At 38.2% G+C, this 22,713-nt stretch overlaps 7 protein-coding genes and 1 pseudogene across 17 annotated transcripts; 4 read left to right on the top strand and 4 right to left on the bottom strand.

The window, feature by feature from the left end:
* Nucleotides 1-1,971: 1,971 nt before the first annotated feature.
* On the bottom strand, nucleotides 1,972-4,293 carry LOC119990971. Its single transcript, XM_038837122.1, has 2 exons — nucleotides 3,431-4,293; nucleotides 1,972-2,329 (listed from the first exon to the last, which is right to left on the bottom strand). Exons 1-2 carry the CDS (start codon nucleotides 4,118-4,120, stop codon nucleotides 2,303-2,305), a joined length of 717 nt encoding a protein of 238 aa, XP_038693050.1. The 5' UTR covers nucleotides 4,121-4,293; the 3' UTR covers nucleotides 1,972-2,302.
* Nucleotides 4,294-5,767: 1,474 nt separating this feature from the next.
* Nucleotides 5,768-6,510, bottom strand: LOC119991294 (germin-like protein 9-3). Its single transcript, XM_038837628.1, has one exon. The coding sequence runs from the start codon at nucleotides 6,508-6,510 to the stop codon at nucleotides 5,893-5,895; it is 618 nt and encodes a 205-aa protein (XP_038693556.1). The 3' UTR covers nucleotides 5,768-5,892.
* Nucleotides 6,511-7,353: 843 nt separating this feature from the next.
* On the top strand, nucleotides 7,354-7,981 carry LOC119991293 (annotated as a pseudogene).
* Nucleotides 7,982-8,281: 300 nt separating this feature from the next.
* On the top strand, nucleotides 8,282-9,375 carry LOC119991296. Its single transcript, XM_038837630.1, has one exon. The coding sequence runs from the start codon at nucleotides 8,709-8,711 to the stop codon at nucleotides 9,258-9,260; it is 552 nt and encodes a 183-aa protein (XP_038693558.1). The 5' UTR covers nucleotides 8,282-8,708; the 3' UTR covers nucleotides 9,261-9,375.
* A 298-nt stretch (nucleotides 9,376-9,673) lies between these two features.
* On the top strand, nucleotides 9,674-11,142 carry LOC119991549 (protein FANTASTIC FOUR 3-like). The gene is made up of 2 exons (XM_038837895.1): nucleotides 9,674-10,228; nucleotides 10,329-11,142. The coding sequence occupies exons 1-2, from the start codon at nucleotides 9,975-9,977 to the stop codon at nucleotides 10,969-10,971; spliced, it is 897 nt and encodes a 298-aa protein (XP_038693823.1). The 5' UTR covers nucleotides 9,674-9,974; the 3' UTR covers nucleotides 10,972-11,142.
* LOC119991292 (N-carbamoylputrescine amidase-like) lies at nucleotides 10,725-15,378 on the bottom strand. 10 transcript variants are annotated; one of them, XM_038837620.1, is made up of 12 exons: nucleotides 15,235-15,378; nucleotides 14,397-14,436; nucleotides 13,797-13,948; nucleotides 13,658-13,704; nucleotides 13,527-13,560; nucleotides 13,139-13,305; nucleotides 12,534-12,630; nucleotides 12,287-12,406; nucleotides 11,895-11,979; nucleotides 11,525-11,735; nucleotides 11,166-11,265; nucleotides 10,725-10,866 (listed from the first exon to the last, which is right to left on the bottom strand). In XM_038837620.1, exons 1-8 carry the CDS (start codon nucleotides 15,266-15,268, stop codon nucleotides 12,309-12,311), a joined length of 669 nt encoding a protein of 222 aa, XP_038693548.1. In that variant the 5' UTR covers nucleotides 15,269-15,378; the 3' UTR covers nucleotides 10,725-10,866; nucleotides 11,166-11,265; nucleotides 11,525-11,735; nucleotides 11,895-11,979; nucleotides 12,287-12,308. The 10 variants fall into 10 exon arrangements, with proteins under 10 accessions (XP_038693548.1, XP_038693547.1, XP_038693545.1 ...); XM_038837619.1 differs by having other exon boundaries at nucleotides 11,895-11,973; XM_038837617.1 differs by having other exon boundaries at nucleotides 12,268-12,406; nucleotides 15,235-15,377.
* An 82-nt stretch (nucleotides 15,379-15,460) lies between these two features.
* Nucleotides 15,461-17,635, top strand: LOC119991295 (40S ribosomal protein S25-like). The gene is made up of 4 exons (XM_038837629.1): nucleotides 15,461-15,602; nucleotides 15,747-15,821; nucleotides 15,924-16,058; nucleotides 17,279-17,635. The coding sequence occupies exons 1-4, from the start codon at nucleotides 15,600-15,602 to the stop codon at nucleotides 17,390-17,392; spliced, it is 327 nt and encodes a 108-aa protein (XP_038693557.1). The 5' UTR covers nucleotides 15,461-15,599; the 3' UTR covers nucleotides 17,393-17,635.
* A 1,167-nt stretch (nucleotides 17,636-18,802) lies between these two features.
* On the bottom strand, nucleotides 18,803-21,948 carry LOC119992328 (60S ribosomal protein L10a-1). Of its 2 annotated transcripts, XM_038839049.1 has the most exons (7): nucleotides 21,840-21,948; nucleotides 21,663-21,705; nucleotides 20,853-21,072; nucleotides 19,952-20,117; nucleotides 19,438-19,643; nucleotides 19,014-19,086; nucleotides 18,803-18,968 (listed from the first exon to the last, which is right to left on the bottom strand). In XM_038839049.1, the coding sequence occupies exons 2-6, from the start codon at nucleotides 21,665-21,667 to the stop codon at nucleotides 19,033-19,035; spliced, it is 651 nt and encodes a 216-aa protein (XP_038694977.1). In that variant the 5' UTR covers nucleotides 21,668-21,705; nucleotides 21,840-21,948; the 3' UTR covers nucleotides 18,803-18,968; nucleotides 19,014-19,032. The 2 variants fall into 2 exon arrangements, with proteins under 2 accessions (XP_038694977.1, XP_038694976.1); XM_038839048.1 differs by having other exon boundaries at nucleotides 18,803-19,086; nucleotides 21,840-21,947.
* Nucleotides 21,949-22,713: the final 765 nt, after the last annotated feature.

The following is a 22,713-nucleotide window of genomic DNA, read 5'->3' as shown; positions in this document are numbered from 1 at the left end:
TATGAGGTTTCGCCTCTAATGGATATAATTTTTATTTTAAAAAATTATAAATACGTATTACTCCATCAAATCGAAAACGATGTATTTCTTTTGTCTGAAACAAAAATAGAATTTAATATGAAAAGTATATAACAATTCTGAAATAGTCGAATATAAACTTAAAATGTTTTATAGACTTTTCATGTTGAATTTGAATTTTGTTTCAAACAAAAAAAATAGTTCGATTAGTAATCTACTAATCAAAATGTCAACATAATTTTTCAAAATTTTCAGAAATTTGTTGAGCCATATCAAGTGGCCGTTTGACACACATTATATGGCAACAATTTATGTTTGTAGTACCATATATGGTATTCATGAACCAAACAACAATATATTGACTCGCTTCCCAAAGCATTTTCTCGACAATATGTAAAAGTCTCACATCGTTTAAAGATGTGGTGATTATGCCCTTTATAAGGATTAAACCCACCCCTTACCTACAACAATCATTTTCTTAGGCTTGAGTGAGTTGGGCCTAGCTCACTTGCTTAGGCCTAAGGAGAAACAAACCTGTGCAAGCCCGATGTATCCACGGAAACCAGAGAACCTAAAGCGGATAATATTGTAGGTGTGTATGGAGGTATGGATTTACAACACAATATATTACCCAATTTGCAATTGTCCTCAATTCAACCATTTTTTGATAATTTCCTAACCCAGTTACTACTTTACCCTCAAAGTTGCCCTAAATTACTAATATACCAGAGTCCATTTCACATTGTAGTGTCATTCACGCGTGAATGACAACCTTTAAAAAAATGGCTTAATTATGCATTAAAAAAACATGTCTTAATTTATGTTTTAATAAATACGTGTGAAATTATTTGTTCATTAAAACATGTATAATTGCTTTTTTATTTACTTAATAATGGTATAATTAGTTTTATAATGTATTTACAATTAAATTTGTTATTAATTTAAATCTGTCACCACTTAAATGCATAATAACCCTAGACGTAATTTGCACAACAATTATAACACTATATATGCTACAAGCAAAATATGCACCGAACACCTACTAACATTTCAAGAATCATTTATGCAACCATTTATTACAACTATTTATCATATGCGATATATGTTACTATCAAAATTGTCCATCAAACGGATCCAAAACTATAGCTCTACTTTTCTACCGCAGAACCTGGGCACCCATACCATTCTTCTCTTTCAACAACGATTAGCGCAGAATAAAACTAAATGGCTCCATGACAATTAAAGCGTTATAGCAGAGTTACCAATACATTTGCCACGAAAAACCACTCAAAATATAGCCTCAAGCTTGCATATTTTGTGTGTATATATGGTTTGGCTTGTAACAGATCTACGGCCCAAACAGTTTGGGTATCAAACAGGCTTTTAACTGGCAGACTGGTGTTACACACATCCCACATCGCGTAGAAATGGGTGTGACATGCTATAGATATAAGGGGGTCCAACTACCTTAACAATTAACAATCGTTTTCCTAATGACAGGGCCACGAGCCCTGGTTTGCAAGGACTATTATTGTACCGGCTTCCTGGGCCTAATATGTGGTGGGATTACGAGGACAAATCCGGGTGTAGGCCTAAAGCAGACAAGCTGCTTATTATTTGAGATGGGAAAGATTTTTCATGTTAGCTAGTTTGGCCCACCATTTACCCCTTCATTACCACCCAGAAAAGGGTTTTTTGGGCGTTTTGGCCTATCCATCCTCGCGAATTATTGTCACTCGACCCGTGAACGCCCAATCGTTACGGGTGTAAACAATTGGTTACAATTAATTTTTTTCCTTTGTTTTTTATATGAATTTAACCGAAGTGACGGTCAATTATCAATGGTTATTTCGTTAATATGTCGGTTCTATTAAAAGAATAAGTAATTTTTTCTTGAAAATGACTGATCAAATTCGTTATTCGGTTATTTTCTAACCGCCCTAAAGCGACTGCACACAAATTTTCATGAATATTTATGTGCATTGCAGTTTCAGAACAGCAAACAGTCGAATCCATTGAGCGCACCACCTACAACTATCAAATACAGAACAGCAATACACCATTCGGCAGCCCATACCCTACCAATTTAAGGGCGATTCTAAAAGGCCAGCTTCAACACATACAATCATCTTCAGCCTTCGTGCAATAATCCCTTTCTAGCTCCCAACCAAGCTCTTCTTCACAGCTATAACGCAACTGTATTCTAAGATCCCACAATAGTTTTCGAGTTTCTAAGCAAAGAAAATTCTGAACATCCTTTCCATGCCCGTCCAAAAACACCGATTCACCACCCTTGAATGTCAGTGTTCGGCTACAAGAACACGCGCCTCAAGGCTCAATCACATCCAGTACATACAAATCAACAATGAAGTGATGCAGCAGATTCAAGTTTTATCGCATCAACTGTATTAATGCAACAACTTTCAACTCATCCCAATCATGGAGACTTCAGATTCAAGAAAATCAAACAAAAATAGCAATCCCACCTAATAAAGTTGCTAGTCAATGGTCAGTTCGTGAGACCCAAATGTTACCACTTGTTATGAAGCCTATGGTTGCACCATTTACTAGAGTCAAATATCAACATCAAAGTTGAAACCGATGAGAAAGATCCTCTATGTCCTCTTCACAACAAACATCGGCCAAAATCAAACATGTCCAAATTACTGAAAGACTGCCAGAATCTCCACTATTCTAATTCAGATTCAGGTGTCTCTATCTTGTATTAGTCTCAGTATCTAACTTAATTGTTCTCCTCAGAACAACAGAACAACAATTGCATCATTCATGAAAAAAATCCACCATCAGTCCTAGAACCAACACATAACAACCTTGACAAAAGCTTCGATAATTATAAAACAAGTTTACATGCTAGGAATACCATCAAAAAAAGCTACAAGAAAATTTTGAACCTAAATACCCCACAAGCCAGCAATTTAGAAGCATCAACAAAAGCTAAGTAAGCAATCCTTGTTTGTTCTTAAATCTCAGAAAAATTCCTAATTACTGCAGCATGTTCTAGAAAATATACAATGCCAAAAGTCATAAAAGCCAGTGTTATCTCACTTCTGTAGTGAAGTTACTTGGTGGTATTCAGTTCTTTCGTCAAACAAACCATGAGCAGCAGATAACCAAACTTCATACTTTAATCTCTCAGAAAATTTCGTTACTTTTTTTGCCATCCATTTTCTCATCAACCAAAGTGACCAAATCACATGAAAGAGAATTGGCTCGTTTCAATCCGCATATACGCAATTTGGTCATCAATGATAAAGAAATTGATATTTCAACAATGTGATATATATTCAACAACATCAAGAAGATATGGAAAAAAAATAATAATAACTACAAGCAAGAAAACCCCCCACAATCAATCAAGAAATCCCGTTTGACGCCATATTGCATTTCTTACCTGCCTGAGATCTCTTCCCTTCAATGTCCTCCCAATTCCTTCTAGCACCGAGCAAGCCAGCAATGGCGAGCTGGTAGACCCCATCGCTACAATCTCATGTGGCGGTAGCATTTCTCCTTCCTCCTCCTCTTGTTCCTCATCGTCAATATCATCAAATTCCTTCTGATTCCTCATCACCCGTGCAAACACCGGCACGTTCACAGGGGCTGACTGGTGTTGGTGGGATTTCGCCGACGAAAAGAGGGTGGGAAGGCGGTCTTGAGGCGGTTTAGGGATGCAAGGAATAATACGCGAGGAGGAGGTCGAGGAGGAAGAAAATGAGATGGAGGCAGAGACGGGGGAGGAAATCGAGGCTTTTTGGAAGGTCTTAAGCTTCAGGGAAGGTTCATGTTCTGCTACGGCAGCAAGAATGCCGAAAGATTCAGGCTGGGAAAAGTTCTTGCTATGGTGGCGGGGGGAAGGAGAGGACGAAGAGACAGGGGTACGGTGGTTGCGATGGTCGGCGTGGGAGGAGACCGAGAAGTCGGGGCTGAAAAATATATCTTCCTCGCTGAGGTCGTTGAAGTCGTTGCTGGTTGTGTTGGAGGTGGAGGGATATTCAGACTTCAGCGCGCGGGTGAAGTCGCCTAGAAAGCGCTCAGAGGATGGAGATTGACGGTGGCGGAAGCGAGTGAGGCCGTTAGAGTCCATAAGGTGGTGGGTCGGGCCCAATTCGGGTCAAAAGAACGCGAAGGACGTGCCCTCCACGAGAGGAAAGAAGTGAGTGAGCTCCTCTTATCTTATCGGCGAGACGCTTTCTAGAATAAGGGAAAAGAGGTCCTGATTTTTGGGGATTGAGAAGACGTCATAGCCATAGGCTTACGTTCATCAACGGCTCCGATTGGGATTCATTGGCACTTATTTGTGACGAGGGAAAGCTTAATTCTTGGCTCCAATTTTCTACCAAAACAATATTAAATTATGAATTAAAATAAGAGGTGTAACTGAATATTTTGATCTTTATAATTATAATGTTGGAATATAATATATTTTTTAAAAAATCTAAATATTAAATCATAAATCTTAGTGATGATGCGTGCCTCTTTCAACTGAAATAGTGACGCATGCCTCTCTTTTTTTGCCACTCATGGAAACCAAACCACATACTAATTTTAGACTTAGGTCCATTTGAGACTCATATATGATAGCATAATATTGCTATCCCATGTATAATATATAAATCAATTATTGCATAAATTGTTGTATAATTTAATCATATTTAGTGTTAAGAAAAAAATATTGTATTACATGTGTAAAGTATATTTCTTATACAATACAGTGTTTGGTTTATTATTAAACAGAATGATAATACTTGTGATAGTATATATTAATTATCCCCAACTAAAATAAAATTTTTAATCATTTTATTCTTTATGATCTTATATGTGTTTCTATTGTAATCTAATGAATAAAAATCACCAAATCTCATCTCATAATGCCGTTACAAATAACCATGTGCATATAAGCTCGTCAATGTCCACCTAACACATTTTCTATGTTGGTATAGAAAGTGACGGTGAAGTTTTTTTTTTTTTTTTTTTCTGTTCAGTTAACATATTACCTCATATCCTAAATGCTTCATATAAAATTAAAACATCTTGAAAGTATTTTAATATTATACAGCTTGCACCATATAAGAGCCTCGTTTTACATAAATTTATATTATCAAGAGTTTTTTTTATAAACCATCAAACACCTAATAATATCATTAAAAAATAATTTTATACTACACGAAATCTTATCCCATTCCAAACGGACCCCTTATCTGCATACAAGCATTAATTATTAAGCAGAGAGGAGGAAAGAAGCTGATACATAAAGACAACCTTTTAATTATAAACAAGGATGATGCTTATATTCTCAAAGGCAGACATTGCTTGGGCAAATTTCTGTTGATCAACATTGTTCTGGAAGTGAACAAGTCCCTCTGGAAATACAAAAAGTCCCCATTAGACCTGAGAATTCAGCCATGCTTGCTTCCAGGACCTGAAAAGTTGTCGGTGGTTTTGAGTTAACAAGGACTCGCATACCTGTGAATGTGAAGAAATTCTCATCAACAATTGCATTTTACGGTGCCAACAGTTATTTACATTTACCTTTACACATAACTGCACTGATTATGCGATTTTACCCTTGAGAACAATACAACGGACCATAAATGGAATAAAGAGAAGAAAAGTAATAAGTGCAAAGAAGAAAAACAATAATGTAGACATAATCTTATCAATGTAATCGATCAGCTTAACTGTTATTTCTTCAAAAGTGAATACTGACAAAGAAGATGATGTTGGAAAAGAATGGTATGATACCATACATCCTTCTGAACAAGGAAGGTTATTGTTAAATGAAAAATTTTCGGACAAAGACAAAACACCATTAACCAAAACAAGCAATAAATAAGAGTAAGTGAGCAACTGATTTTTCTAGGGCTTGGGAAGAGAAAGACCAGCCTTGAGAGCTTGAATAGTTTTAACATCAGTTTTGAAAGACATGGCTAGGATATTGTCATCGATATTGGTGAGGAATAGGGTGGCAGGAAGTGAGACAGTCCCCGCACTTGCACTCCCAAAGGCAGAAATCGCTAGAGCATATTTTTGTGGATCAGCATTGTACTGGAAGTGAACCAATCCCTTTGGAAATACAAACATGTCACCAGATTGTAGTGTCTGGGTGTAGAGCTTGTTTGTTGTGTCGATAAATCCCACTTGAAGAGAACCTCGTACGACAAAAAGCAACTCAGCTGAACGAGGATGAGTGTGCGGTGGGTTTATGGCACCGGCTGGAAATTGAAGAGCCGCATAGGATACACTCTGCCCATTAAGAGCTGGAAATTCAGCCATACTTGCTTTCAGCACCGTAAAAATTGTAGGAGGTTTTGCATTAACAAGGACGCGCATGCCGGTGTATGTGAAGAAATTCCCATCAATAGTTGCATTTGGCGGTGCCAAGAAATCAGAGGTGATGTCTGCATCTCCACCTTTGGCCATTTGTACAATGGCAAATGAAGCTAAAAGCAGTAGGAAAAACTTTCTTGAGGCCATGGTGAACAACTTAATCTGTATCAAATATCCTGGAGTGGGAGATGATGTCAATAGTGATACTAATCGTAGGTATTTATAGAAGCAGGACACAAGGGAAATGGCTGGACGATGAAGCACTGATTGCAGGCCTATGTCGAGGTGGATGACAACCAAAGATGGAGATTACAACGTGGTTTTGTTGAACTCTCAGTTTGTCTTTTGCCTTGTAAAAGACTCCCAGAAAAGCTAAAACAACTTGGGCTAAGAAGCCAGACTGCTGTCAAAAGGACTCATGGATATGAAATTTAAGCTCAAATAACTTATCTGTGTAAAACTTTTTTATGTTTCAGTAGAGAATGATCAAACTTCTATTACACTTCGTGTCCTGTCTTCGAAATCGACGGCGGAGAAAGCAAAATAAAGGGAAACCTTGTTTTCTCAACCTTGGAAACACGCTACCTTCTGCCAGTTATTTTCTGTCCTTTCATAAAGGTTCCAAGAAAGCAAACCAGAGAGATACCACAGAATGGACAGAGAACAGAGTGCCCAATGTTGTGCTACTGTATTGGACAACAATAAGCGATTCTGCTGAGTTGCATGGAACCCTATTTGTTAATAACATTCTTGCTGTCCTTCACAAGGCAAAAGATAATATGAAGACGACTGAAACTTCAATGAGAACGACCTTGTAATCCCTCTCTTCTTCTTTTTCCCTAATTAATATCCCCAACAATAGGCCTGCAGAATGACAACCTTCGTTGCCGTTCCGGTAAGGTTTCACTCTCTATAAATAGCTCCCTCCTTGAGATCAACCAGCTCACTCCTACACTCAACCTCATATTCATATCAACTTCGACATAAGCTATGGCCTCAAAATCTTTCAGCTTTCAAATTTTCGTTCTACTTGTAGCTTCATTTGCCATTGTCCAAATGGTTAAGGCGGGAGATGCCGATATTCTCTCCGATTTCGTGGTTCCACCAAATACAACAATTGATGGAAATTTCTTCACATACATTGACATGCGTGCCCTTGTTAATTCAAAACCACCAAGTACTCTTACGGTGGCAAAAGCAAGCATGGCTGAATTCCCAGCTCTTAATGGGCAGAGTGTTTCCTACGCAACTCTTCAATTTCCTATCGGCAACGCTAACCCTCCCCACACCCATCCTCGTTCAGCTGAGCTACTTTTCATCGTAGAAGGTTCTCTTCAAGTGGGATTTGTTGACACAACAAACTAGCTCTACACTCAGACACTACAACTTGGTGACATGTTTATATTTCCAAAGGGACTGGTTCACTTCCAGTACAATGCCGATCCACAGAAAATTGCTCAAGCAATTTCTGCCTTTGGGAGCGCTAGTGCGGGGACTGTCTCACTTCCAACCACCCTATTCCTCACCAATATTGATGACAATACCTTGGCCAAGTCGTTCAAAACCGACGTTACAACTATTCAAACTCTCAAGGCTGGTCTTACCCCAAAGTCATGAGAAATGAGTAACTCTTGTTTGGTGTTTTTGCTTTCCTTGTCCCCTCATTTTGGTTTTGCTCAAATTTCTTTGGGATTCAAAAAATAAATAACCAACGTCCTTTGTTCAAAAGGATGTATCATCATTTTCCAGTATCATAGTGTTTGTAATCATGGTTAACCTTTGAAGAATTGATAGTAATAATATTTCTGATTAATCTTTCCAGAGAGTTATCAGTCCTGCCATGGTTAATCATGAGAGTATTATCAGAGTTCTTGGTGGCACAAGTGTAAATATTCCACATACACAGGCAGCGAAAATGTCAACAATTAGTAATTAACGCGCAGGGGAACTGGAAATTCGTACCGCGGAGAAGAGCAGATAAACTTCAGGCGACGACGACGAAGAAGAAGGCAAGTCTACCGTTGGATAACGTACACGTGGCGGCAAGACAGTCGTCCCAGGCAAAATGACAAGCCCTATAATAATGTTGCAACTTTTTGACCCACTACGCTCGGCCCAGTCGGTCCCTCCTTCAGACAGCGACTGGCAGCGTCTTCTTCCGGCACTAGTCGGAGTATCTTCGGCATTACAGTAAACCATGTACTTTTACATAATTAGCCTCACGAGTTGGGGCATTTTCGTCATCTTCTCTAGTAAATCCCCCACCCACTAGGACTCAAGTCTTCCTGTTTTCCAGTAAACCTACCTTCCAAATCAGTTTTCAGCATCACTGAACTCTTAAGACCATGAGTAGAAGGGCAAAATGGAGCTGGACCTCCGCCTTCGTCGGAGCGGCGTCGGCTCTGGCAGCGACCACCCTCCTCAACGCGAGGCCAAAGGACCCCACTTTCCATCTGATCTCAATCAAACTCACCTCCTTCAACCTCAAACTCCCCGTCGTCGAAGCGGAGCTCATTCTGACCGTACACGTGACCAACCCCAATATCGTCCCCATCGAATACTCCTCCACCAACATGTCCATCTTCTACGAAGGCTCCCTCCTCGGCTCCGCTGAGGTCAAGGCCGGCTCCCAGAACCCTCGTTCTTGCGAGGTGCTTCACCTCCCGGCTCGGCTCGACGGCCGCGAACTGGCTCATCACGCCTCGCGGTTTTTTGCTGACGTGGCTAAGAGGGAGATGGTGCTTGAATCTAAGGTGGATATTATGGGTAAGGCCAGGATGTGGTGGTGGGACCACGGGTTTAAGGTCCACGTGGACAGTCATCTGACTGTTGATCCAGTGTTTCTTGATGTGATTGATCAGGAAAATATTTCGCAATTGGAGCTTTTACTTAATTAATTAAGACTTGTATTCTGATCAATCGGTAGAAATGTAGATTTATGATTTATCTCTCTAATCTTCTAATTCTATGCCCCTCAAAATTTCATGAAAAATGGAAGTGAGAGATTGTTAACTTTAATTCATGTGCTGGTATATATATATATAGCGATGGCAAAACTAAGCTGCAAAACCATGTGAGGTTGTGTGGACTTTCTTGGTTAAATTAAGCACGAGAAACATATAATATGCACTTAAACTTGAATCGTGTTTCTTTGTTCAATGTCTATTTTTGTTGAGGCGGTTCCACAGTCCATTTATTTCTATTTACATGTCCGAATATACTCCTTTGATTAATTATTAATATATGTTTTGAGCTTTAAAAAAACGGTGGTCATAACTAATAAAATCATCAAAAATGATAAATGATAATCATCTCAAAAATATCCCAATCATATGTGGATGTGGTTTTCAATGGACTCTTTATTATGATGTAACCGCATCCAATGAATATATGTCACACATTGCTGAGATATTTCTGGTATGATTATTTCTGAGATCTCTAACTTTATTGTCTCATCCATATTCGACTCCAACCGAATAGGTACCCCCAATTAACAGCACCTCCCTCTTGATTTTTTTCAACCCTGTGAGCATGCAATCCCGTGATTCTTCCTTACTTCCTCCCTCTCTAGAAAGCTTTGTCTAGAACTTACTGGAGAGAGAGCCAAAGCCATGGCTGCCTGTGGAAGCATCCAACACATGTTTGAAAACCCTTCATCTCCAGATAACCCAAAATCCTACTCCTCATGGAACCAAATCAAACCGATAGAGCAGGCTTCCTTCACTGAAATCTTCGGTGAACTTCATTTCAAAGAGAAGTCTAACTCTTCTTCCTATTCATCCTCCTTTCACATGCCATCTTTTATTGACTCCCAACTCACGAACAGGTGTTCATCATATAACAATCTGCAACTTGCATGTCTCACGTGTTGGAATATGTTATAAAAGATTAACAAACTTAAATGTAATTTACTATTTTTAGTAAATTAGTTAGTTTACAAGTTTCCTATGTATATAAACTTGTAGCTTAGCTAGCCTGTATAGACTTAACTTTAATGACAATATGATCAATTCATCTTCTCAAACAAACTTTATCTCTGTTCTTCACTTGCTTGCTTCAATGGCAATTTCGTTCATACAATTCAACAACAACAAGACCTTATCTTTGGAGGCTTTTTCAAGCACCCAAAAGACCCAATACAATCACAAGAAAAGTGAGAATTTTTCATCCATGAATCATGAGAGTCTGCAGCTATGCACTGAAGGGCTTGGGTTTGAAAGCTCTGATGATGTAGAGGACATGATTAATGGACACCAGGAACAACAAGAAGAGAAAGCCATGAGAACTACTAAGAAATCAAAAGCAGAGAATCTAAGTGGAGAGTTGAAGAGGTCAAGGACAAGTAAAGCAGCATTTCCTCCTCCAATTTCTTGTATTGGAGAGAGTGGGAAGCCTTGGGTTTGCTTCAAGTCTTACAGGGAAGATGGCAGGTTTGTTCTGAAGGAGATGAGGATTCCAACTCCCGAGTTCTTTCATGCTTGTAGAGAAGATGGACGCCTGAAGCTGCAATTTGTTCAGCCAAACAGTGAAATTATAGAAGAAGAAGAAGAAGAAGAAGAAGAAGAAGAAGACATTGATGATGAAGGCCACAGCTTCATAGAAGATTAAGATGATGAAGAAATTGAACAGCAATGATGAAGAAACAGAGTGCATGAAAATTATACCAAGATAGGACAGTATCAGAGTGTTTACCATTCAAAAAGAAATGCACATGCAGGTAATTTGAAGAAAACTTTCTGCTAATGTTTTTTCTACCGTAAAAAGGGATTTTCAGGAAGAAAATAGAGATGCAGTCCATATACCTATGATTCAATAACCTTTCTTTCTTTGTAGTTCTTTTGTGCCTGGCAATTTTCTCTATAGCTCATCATCTGACCATGTCAACCATACTGTATCCTGCAACTACACAGAACATATGTTTTAATTCTTGATGATAGAGGAATTCAATAGCTCCAATATGGCGGATCTGGCTTCGGCCTTCGAGGAATTCTCAAATTTGATTAACATAACCTATCACACGCACATGATATCATGATAGACTTTTAAAAATTCAACTTCAAAGCAGTGATTACTCTCTGTAACCAAGTCAAATCAGGATCTTTAAAAGAGTGGAGACATCATTGGTGATCTTAATCATTGTCCCAAATCCAAATTAATCTACCTGTGACAGTGACGAGCATCGATTCAGCAGTGTAGCGATGCATTGTGCTGGCATAAACAAGAAAATGATCAGAAGATGACCTATGATACAGTGATTCCATGGAAGTTTTCTTCCAGAAATTTCTGCTCCTTAAACTTGCCAGCTGAACAAACAATCTCTGGCAAATACAGGAGTAAGCGGCTCATGTCCATGTTTGACCAGAGATGCCCACCTAGCCAACAGAAAAGGATAAATCAGAGACAACAAAACAACAAAAATCCATCAAATAATACAAATGCTCTGTTCAGCATATTCCGCTTTGGCCAGGGATGAATTCTTGAACAAAATTTTTCCTACACAGAAATTTCTAGAGAGGAATAACTCTATTTACCAGACACTTGGACTCCCCCCAAAGCATTTGCACTGAAGCTCCGCATTTCCATTACTAAGTCTGGTCGTCTGGTTCTAATCTGATACTTCAACATAAGAAAAAACGATGTATTACTATAACATGCTGTAGCTACAATAATTGCAATCTACGTTACTGAAAAGAAAAATGCTACTAAATTGAAAAAGGAGATAAGGAGAGACGTTGTTTTCTGATCTTCCATTTCAAATGCATATGAATCACTTATTAATTCATTGTTGTAGATGGCTTCATCTTTTAGATATATAAATTCCAATAGTGAAAAATATCATACTACCTCATTCTAGTAAAGGAAATAAAAGATGTGTTACACTGAATTACAGTGAGGGATTGTCACCATCTAATGTCAAAGGGACCTTGTATAAATCCGGACGTCGGTCACGGAAAACCCCCCCAACCATGCCTCGTAGATTTTAGTTTATCCAGATCAAATTTTGCAACAATAACGGCTTCTTCCTTGTCATCAGAAGCTGCCACTATTTCCCCAGTTGGCCATGTTGATCAAAATCATTACATCAATGCTGCTGATACATATTTACCTGAGGTACAAATCTGTAAGGATGATTCAGTGACATGCCAAAATGATGAATAACATGGAAATACCTGCTATGAAGGAATTCCCGTAGAATGTGATGTCACTGTTTCCTTGTTCTGTCACAATTATTTCCCTTCCTATGAGGTTTGAAACCACCACAGGTACCTGAATTTGTCAAACAAGAAAATAGGAATTTTAGTGTTGCCACTGTTCCATACTTCCATATCAGAACATAAAAATCTGTGGAAGAAATACAAAGGGTATATAGACAATTCAATTCAATACAAGCTATCAAATGCTATTGCCAGACATGTGCTCGGCCTTTGTTATCTTCCAATAACCCACTATTTGATTAGGTATGTTGTTTGTCTCAAATGGGTTCATTTCGTAACAATGAATTTCCAGTGTCTTAAGACTAGAATTGTGTCAAAAGAACAAACATAGAGAAGCTGAACCCTTGGTACTATTTAACAAGTTTAATGACCTTGCTTTCTACTGTAAACAATATCAGTCAGAATCCAGAGATAAAAGGCGAAGGGACAATCTCTTTGGGGACAATGAAGGTTCACATCATTAAATATCAGCAAATAAATGTAGACCAGGATATGCAGTACATAAACTTTTCCAATTCCATAGCCTACACATAATTGTCAATCTGACAATCTATACTTACCAAATTAGCTCCAGCATGCCCTTGCATTACTTGTTTCCAGTGGTCACGAGAATCGAGTCCTGCATCCTGAGGTTCAGAACCAATAGCAGTAGGGTAGAACAACATCTCCGCTCCTTGCAGTACCATAGTTCGAGCTGCCTCTGGAAACCACTGATCCCGGCATATTGCTGACACAAGGGGGTAAAAAAGACAAAACAGTGTCCAGAGAGTCAAATAGTTATTACTACGAAGCCTCTGAATGCAAAAGAACATTTCTGAGGCACACTATTTCATGGATGCCCTCAGTCAATGGATGAGCATGTATAATACATGCGTGAAAATATGTCGAAAAAGCACGGCCAGAAAGATCAAAGGAATAGATATTTGTATCCAAAAATAAGAAGCTTACCAACTCCAATTCTGGCAAACTTAGTTTGGAAAACCTGTTTAACAATAATCTGGTAAGTTTTCAACCGATAAAAATCTTGAACAAGTATATCCAAGATTCTCATAACATCTATATTTAAGCTAAGCACCAACCTTGAAACCAGTGTCTCCCGGATTAAAGTAAAACTTCGCCTGGTACCCTGAATCCAGAATAAGTATGTAATGTTTATGCACAAAAAACACCCTGGAGCACAGTCGATTCAAACTGGCAAGTATTCATCCTTCCATATACCTGGACCATCTGGGATATGAGATTTTCTAGAGAGTCCAAGATCCTCACCATTGGCATCAATTATTGCTGTCGAATTGTAATGAGCGTTGTTTGCCTCTTCAAAGAAACTCACTGGTATCACTACGCCCAACTCTTTTGCAAGCTGCTGCATCCTGCAGGGTACATGCATGCAACATACAAAGTTGAAAAAATAGAGTTCGATGTTGTCTTATTTCATTTGCACATCAGTTAATACAGTTTGAAGGACACCAGCTAGCCAAGTGACATCCATAAGATAATCTCCCTAGACTACCTCAGAATTGTAGGATGACCCTTATAAGGCTTAGCTCAATGGAAGAAATCCTCCCTTTGTGCTTGACAAAAGTAATATCCCTCAAACAAATCCTGCGTGAAAACATAGGATCCTAAACAAACGACTCGAAGGATAAGGAAAATCTTTCTTTTGAATGATTGACACGCATAATTAACGACCGGAGCTGCTCAAAGTAGGGGAGAAAATGAAAACAGATAAAGAAAAAACTTCCTAAAAGATAACCCAAGGGGAAAAAAGTAGAAATCCACCTCAATGCACATATACAAGGACTTCTCACTAGCACATACCTGAATGAGAATGATGTTGGCACCCTTCTCACAAGCAGCTCTAACCAGCCAGCACAGAAAGATCCCCTCTTAGAACCATACCAAATTCAGTTCTTAAAAACATAAATGATAAACCTTAAATGAGTTCACTAAAATACCAACAATGAGTGTTTAACAGCATATACCCTAAATGCACGTCAGTCACATGGATAAGAAACACCAGCTTAATGACAGAGAACATATTATAATTAATACAAGAAAAAAAAGATAATTATTACACCACCATGGAAAGGCAGGAGTTGGAACTTGGAAGTCCATGGATAGCCGACATTGTTTAGTGTTTTGGAACTCCAATATCAACCTAGGAAACTAAGAATACCATCTGAAACCTAAAGAATCTAATTGTAATTCAATGTGCCTTGCTCGTGTCCTTGTCTACAAAAGTATTATCTGAAGCTATATTCATCTAGCACCTACTCAACCAGAAATGATTTATGCCAGGTAACAGATTCATATTTTGGACGAGCACATTGTGGCTGATAATCCTCCTCCTATGATCGGATTGGGCACAAACGCTGCTGTGTTAACAGGATGCATCAACGTAGTATTCAAAGAACCGAAACCCAACACAATTAAAAAGAATTGATTCCAAAAATTACAGAAAGTTTCTTCATCGAGTAAACGGATTCTCCCCATAAAAAGGACGAATTTTAATTCTAACAATATGAAGTCAATGCTCAGCATCCTCCATTCAAGTACCATGGTATAAATGATGAGGGAGCATACAGAGTTGAGGAAAATTACATTACGTACAAAACCCATGAATTGGAAATCAAATAGGAAAAACACCAGAAGAGACCTCTCGGCTGTGGCGACATTTGTAGAGACATCATCGGTGCAGGCGAATTGCAGAGCTGAGATCACCATCTCTCTTCTTCCTTTCTCCATGGGAAGATGCTGTGCACTCTCTTTCGTTTGCTGGAGTCCCGAGCCCATAGTCCAACTGGCCCATCAGAACTAATCCAATTAAGACCTTCATTAACGTGGGCTTTCTTTAACAGGCCCAAGATGACCAGGTCCAAAACAAAACCCTAGCTTCCTCTAAATGCTAAATAGTAAATCCCTCGTCATCTTTCCTTCTCTCCAAAACCTAATCCACCTTCATCCCCCGCAGCTACCTCTTTAGCCTCCAGTCCCACCCAGCGGTTTCATCGAGCAACGACAATGGTAATCCAATTCTATTCTAATATTTTCCCTCTTTTTTTGTATTTTCCTAGAAAGCAACAGTGTCGAGAAGAAAATAATTGTTGTTCTAGGAATACTGTTGTAATATTCAGCGGCTGCGATATCTTATTTTCTGTGTTGTTGTAGGCGCCGAAGAAGGATAAGGCTCCACCTCCATCCTCCAAGCCCGCCAAGTCCGGTGGAGGGAAGCAGAAGAAGAAGGTAATATGGGGCTCTTTTTTATTTTTTCTAATGAACTTTTGATGGTATATGGGTGTAATCCGTGAGATATATACATTTTCTTTTGTTTTTGACAATACGCAGAAGTGGAGCAAGGGAAAGCAAAAGGAGAAGGTTAACAACATGATTTTGTTCGATCAGGCGACCTATGACAAGCTCCTTGTTGAGGTTCCCAAGTACAAGCTCGTCACTCCATCTGTATTGTCTGACAGATTGAGGGTATGACCCTTGATATTCTTTGTCCGCTCGTTTACTTTATTTTAGCTATTCTCTTGGGCGGTTAGCTTCTTTGGGTGTTAGTATTGGAACCTTTGCCAAGGTTTCTAGATTTGAACATTTGGTTTGAGATTGTTGATCAGTGGTCATCAGTGTCACTCCAGCTATACGGCAATTTCCACTACAGTTATGTTGTATGATTATTCTCTGTTTTGAAGAACTCTAAGGCACTAGGTGGTTGGTAGTTGTCAGTTGAATAAGCTTGTATCAAAGAGAGTATTTTTTTGTTCAATCTTGTACACCATTATATATCATGTAGTCATATAGGCACAGATTAGTATTCACATCTAGGACAGTAGAGAATTTTCTCTTTCCTTTTTTTTTTGTCATTTTAATTTTGTTGTTTGTTGAGCTAACTTGCCGATTAAATCACAATTTGCTCCCAAGCTCAGTACCATAACCTTGCTTACTGCACTATGTAGTTTTGCTGAGCAGGAAGCTTCAACTTGAATCTTTGTTGTCAATTGTCATAGACTCATTGGCAGGCGTTAGCGTGCTAGCGTTTGTGCATCTTTTGCAGCTACATTTTCCTAGTGAGATAAATTCATTGGATCGCATGAAATTTTATTGGGTAGTTGTAGACCTATAGTTGTAAGTTACATCACTGCTAGTACTCTCATCATTTAAACTGTAGGAAATTATTGCAGAATATTGTATGTTTTTACTCGTTTGTTGATATATTTTTCTTTTTTTTTACTTTTGAGTGATGAACATGAGATCATTAGATATTTGCTGGGTTACACTATGGGCCACTTTTCTTGTTCTATTGGCTCCCACTAATTTTACCTATTGGTTATTAATATTAGCTTTCTCTACTCAACCTCACTCAAATACTGCTGGTTTAATAACCACTTTTTCTGGGAGGACAAAAAACCTTAAAACTTGTCACTGGTGGGGGGTTTCTGCCTGGTTCAAGATTCTAGGTAACTTAATATGAAATTGGTGCATATGTATATATATACTTTTCTCTCGCTAAGATGCAATGTTTATCAACAAACCATCATATGTTATGCGTAGGCCTATTGCAGTCGTTCATGTTGCCATTTGACATTGTCCTATGTTAATGTTGAGTTATGTTTGCATTATGCCTCCTCTCGCCTTTCTAACTGGTTCTTTTGGTCTATTAATCATATTGCCCTATGTTTTTCTCTCCCCATTATCAGATAAGTGGTTCATTGGCACGTCGGGCGATTAAGGATCTGATGGCGAGGGGCTCTATTAGGATGATATCTGCTCATTCTAGCCAGCAAATTTACACAAGAGCCACCAATACCTGATGAGAGCTGATTATTTCTGTCATGGACAAATGCTCAGTTTCCTTCTCCTGTTTTGAAGAACTCATTCCTGCTGTTTTCATGACAATGAGTGTTTTTATTGGTGACCATATGTCAATTTTGTTTTCTGAACTTGATATTGGTATGCACTTAGATTGATGATCTGATATGTGAGTTTTGAAGAATGCCTGCTCCACTTGATATGTATTGTTGACAGAAGAGGAAGTGGTTGTCTTGTTACCTTTATTTTTGACTTAGGTAATTCATGATGAAGTTTTCCAAACATCTAAATGGTGATGGCTAGGTTGCAACCAAATTAGGTTTTGCAGGGATGGGTTTTTCTTAGTCTCTTCTGCATCATCCTCATCAAAAATTTCTTTTATATATTTCTAGATTGGCTGCTTGAATACTGGCTAGCTATATCTGTAGCTCACTCTCAAACTTTGATGCTCTTCCATAGAAACAAAATTCTGAAGTCATTCTTAGCTCGTCTTGAATCTGGCTTTTGCTCGACCAGCAGAGCAAGGGTGGTGTTGAGTGGGTTGACTCTCTGAATGACAAGAAATTAATACTGTTAAGTGAGATTGAGCTTGGTGGTTCCCTACGAGGAGGTGCTGCCAAGAAAGGGCTATTACTAGCTTGCCTTGATAAGGAAAAATGTTTGATGTTCTGGTCAGTCTTTTCTTCGGATTGACCATGCTTCTAGTGTTAACGTTCCAATACTTTTTGAACGATAAGAGCCCTTTGATAAAGAATCACGTGTTCAATATGAGATAACACTACAACTCCGGCATATTCAAGACATAAATCTATCAGAGCGAAGAAGAGACGGTGAAAATGGCTTATGAAAAGTCCGATTGAAATTAGCCCACCAGGTTTCCTTTGGTTTGATCCTTTCAAAAATCTATCGAACCTAACCTGACCATTAGTTTACTAAAACGACTTGCTCGAATGATAGAAGAGGTTACGTTCAACTTCTAAATTTTATGTATTGGTGGAGCTTTGAATTAATTCTGGAGTTCCATGTTAATGTCTAAGAGCTGAGATTAATTCTTTTTTTTCGTAATTTCATGATTTAGGTGAATAAAAATCTGCAATATAAAAGATTTACCTTCTACAGGTGAGTCTTTCGGGTAGAGAAAAAGGAAAAATGGATACACTAAGACAAGCTAGAGCAAATTACAACCGGCAAACTAGCACTGTTGCAGTATTGTGCAAGAATCAAGCACCAGAGGTCAACGAAGGCCAGGTGAAAAACAAGCCATTGCCATCGAGAAATGGCCAGTAGCACAAACTATGTTAACAAAATTCATCAAAAGTTGAGTGACAATACCAACACTGCCATCCGAAAAAGGCCACAAATGCGATGGATGCCAGTAGCACACACTATGGGATCCTACAAAAGCATCAGCATGACAACGAATCTGAACATAGAAGCTATTGCACAAAGAAATTAATGACAAAAACAATAATACCAAAAGATCCAGTTGAGGTCCAAAACTAGAATGCGAAAAAAAAATTCCAACAAAAATATTGTGCATGTCAAACAGAATGAAAACATGGCCATTCTGATAAAACACTTTTTTAAGTATTTTGTCACACTAGTTCTCCTTGCACAACTTCAACAGATAATAGTTTAAAAATCAAAAGATGCGGTTAGGACTGCCCATGGTGCTCTTCAGGTACAAGCACTTCACCTGATTATAACAAATAAAAAAACATGTCAGAACGGTGATACAATTGGACCAGCTTCCACAGTATAAATCAACGAGTAAAGAAATAAACTATTCAGAAGGGAAAAAAAATCTGCCCCTGCACACCATTGAAAGGCCAAACCTAAATCTAGCAATTCACACAGACTGTTGGATATATGACAAAAGCCTTGCTAAAAAAACAAGAGAAAATCAATGAAACCCCCTAGGCCACAAACTTTAGTGTAGATTCACCGGCTCTTGCAAAAATAGCATTAACCATGAGAGTTTACTTAAAAATAGATTCGTGCCAAGTAGTTGAAACAAAGGAAATCTGTAAGGGTGATCAGAACTCACATTCTGCCAGTTCTTCTTCAACAACGAAACAAGGAAGTTAACACTCATTTGCACATTCTGAAATATCTGCTTCTCCTCCATTGAGACATTTCCCACAGCAACTCCCATGCAGAGAACCTTCTTCAACTGGAACTTCACCGTTGCCTTGGTCTCGTTAACTTTAGACTCAAGGGACTCTTGATGACTGACAAGTGTAGGAAACTTTCCTGAATTGACAAGAGTAAAAAAAAGCTACCTATCAGCAGCAACAAATAAGTATAAACATGAAGAGTGAAAAGCTGAACTAAACAAAGTAATATATCACCAGGGGGCTCAAGGGAATTTTGCAAATACAAGTGAAAAACAAATGAAGAAAAAATAATCATTAACGTGCCAATACACTTATATCCAAATTGATATCAAACAGACCAAATATAACTGAAGTGATAAGCATATTTACATCATCATTTGATCAAAAAATGGCATTAAATGGCCACTAATAACCATAAAGACAAGGTCAAACAGAATGACTTGCCTGCCTTGTTGAGACCGGGCCCCAAAAGACGAGGGATCTGTTTAATGACAGATTCTGAAGCCAAAAAGGCATGGTACTTCTTTGCAAGCTTCTTGACAAGTTTTTTATTCTTGTTTAGCTTCTTCAATGCTTCCACGTCCATATAATCCAACCCCATTTTCTCTGCCTGGTACAATAAACAAATCACAAGAAAATGTAATTAACAGCAAGTGCATTTGTTACAAACAAAATCCTAACCATTATCTTCCAGTTGTATACATTATCAAAGAAAATATCAATTTAAAAAATGTCAAATTGAAAAATGCTTGTCAAAGGGTATACATCCAGCCAAAAATACTGAAACATAATTCAACTTCAACAACAGCACACTTGTCACTAATCGAGAACCACGATATAACCAATATCAAATTGTCTAAAAAAGTTAATGACAACTACAGAAACTATGATGGTGCACGACTACATAAAACACAGTTTGCCAAGTCATTCTATCCGAAAATGTGGGGAAGGTTCAAAAATCAATAAATCAAATTTGTATTGCAAGGCAATCGATTAATTTGTTAGTAGATGACAAATTCACTAGTGTAGTTTAGGTAAGCAAATATAAAGAATAGTTCAATAATTCAACTTCGACAACAGTACATCAGTCAAGAACCACAATGTAAACAAAATCAAATTGTCTAAAAAAGTTACTGACAACTACAGAAACTATGATGATGCAACGGCTACTAAAATTACATTTGCCAGGTCATTTTACCTGAAAAGGAATGGAAGGTTCAAAAATCAAGAAATCAAATTTGTTTTTAAGGCAAGCAATTAGTTTGTTAGTAGATGATAAATTCACTATGATATAGTTCCACCAATAAATTTTTTGAAATTTAGCTAAATAGAGAGGCATAATTACCTCTTCTACATGCTGAGCATCTCCAAGCATGCATACTTTCATTTTTGGACGAGGAATATGCGGCAACTTCACAGAACCACTGAAACGCTTATCCTTTTGGGGATCATAATTCTTCAACCCAATCTGGAGTTCAATAGTCTGAACAAAGTTTCTCTTTTTCTCTGCGGACTCCTTGACAATGGTTGATATAGCCTCTCTCAGGGCATCACTCTGAAGCTTACTGCAAAATCAGAAATAGATTTTAAGAGAGTTTATAACAAAAACAAATCATTGCCACCAAAGATAAAGACTACGAGCCATTAAAGAGAATCTGAGGCAATGTAGCATAAGATCCTTCAAGACTACTATGATATATCCATAACATACATACGCAAATAAGAATCTTGACAAAAGCATAATCGATCAAAACATTAGCAACGTAACAGGCAAGAGACTATTAAGAACACATAACACAAGAAATTTGATCTAAGAACAAGAATAAACCAATCACAGGAGATACTTACGCATATTATAAACGCTAATTCTCCTCAACTATGACAGATCAAAATAGGTTTATTAATGGATAAGTTCATGAAGAAGGATTAGTGAGTTATCGAAATACATCTCCACAAAAGACACTCAACTTTCCTTGACAGATCAAAATTGGTTTCCGAGAATTCGCATCTGTAACTTTTATTTGCAATAATTCACACCTAGCGAGGCAATCAGATTCCTCCAAATTTTGAAGAGGTATACTCCATTTCTATCATACTTGTAAATCATAGATTGAGAACGAACAAAATACCAAACAGAAACTAAAGACAAACGTACCTCATATTTGCCCTTCCAACAAGCCCGCTCGCCGATAGTTGTCCTGTAAACAGAAACCAAACTATTAAATCAAAATACAGGAAATCGTCTGATAGAAACCAAGAAACTGATACGTGAACATCGAACTAAAGGAAGAAAAAAAAAAAAAGGTGGCCGTGGACAAGTGTTCGAGAGTACCAGAAGGAAAAGGAAACCCTAGCTGGAACTCGTGGCTGCGTATCAGTGATATATATACAGCGATAAGTCAGCACTCAGCAGCCAGTAAACCCTATGAACGTCTACTCTCCTCACTCTCCTGATATTGGGAGAGTGGGCCGAAAAAGCCCAAGTAAAGCGCGTTTCACTTTCTTATTGAAAAAGGGCTTAATCTTTGGCTGAGCCTAGCCCAAAACTTTAGAACCTAATCTTCTAGCCCAATTGAGCGTTGTTCAATGTTCATTGAGTCATAAAGGCCCATATGGCCCAGTCTACTTTATTGTAGTCTTGTAGTATTATTGGTTTGAATAACAAGTACATACATATCTATAGGATGGAAGCTGAGAGAAAGTGTACCCACAATTCTGTGAAGCCACGTAGGCGATTTGTTTGTGTGGGTACATTTTCTCTCAGCTTCCATCCTATGGTATTGTATAGATGGCCTTAGACGTTCCACTATAAAAGAAAAGGATGATTTGCATCCACTGCTGAGCAATTTGAAGTATGCTAATGTGGTATAAGAACCAAATCTCCTTTTGCTTTTGTTCTACCTTTTTTGAAAGCAGTGCCTCAAGTATTATGCAACATCTCTGGTGGCAATTCACAAGTTCATTGGCTAACAATTTGAGGTATGCAGTGTAAGTCTTTCTCTCTCTTTTGTTTCCCCTCCTGAAATACTAAAGATTTGACATACTAATTCTTTCTTTGTTGTATTTCTCTTGACATATAAAGAGGCGACAGGCGCATTCCTTTTGCTGTAATTTCATTCTGCATAAACACAAGGTTTGTCTTATGACACTCTCTTATTACATTGTCAGTTCTCTCTTAAATCAAGGTGGTTGTTGTGATTTGTTTG

Source organism: Tripterygium wilfordii, chromosome 22, assembly GCF_013401445.1.
Source record: "Tripterygium wilfordii isolate XIE 37 chromosome 22, ASM1340144v1, whole genome shotgun sequence".
Taxonomy (NCBI): Eukaryota; Viridiplantae; Streptophyta; class Magnoliopsida; order Celastrales; family Celastraceae; genus Tripterygium; species Tripterygium wilfordii.
Note: the sequence above shows the minus strand (reverse complement) of the source record. Positions and strands in the feature narration are given on the sequence as shown.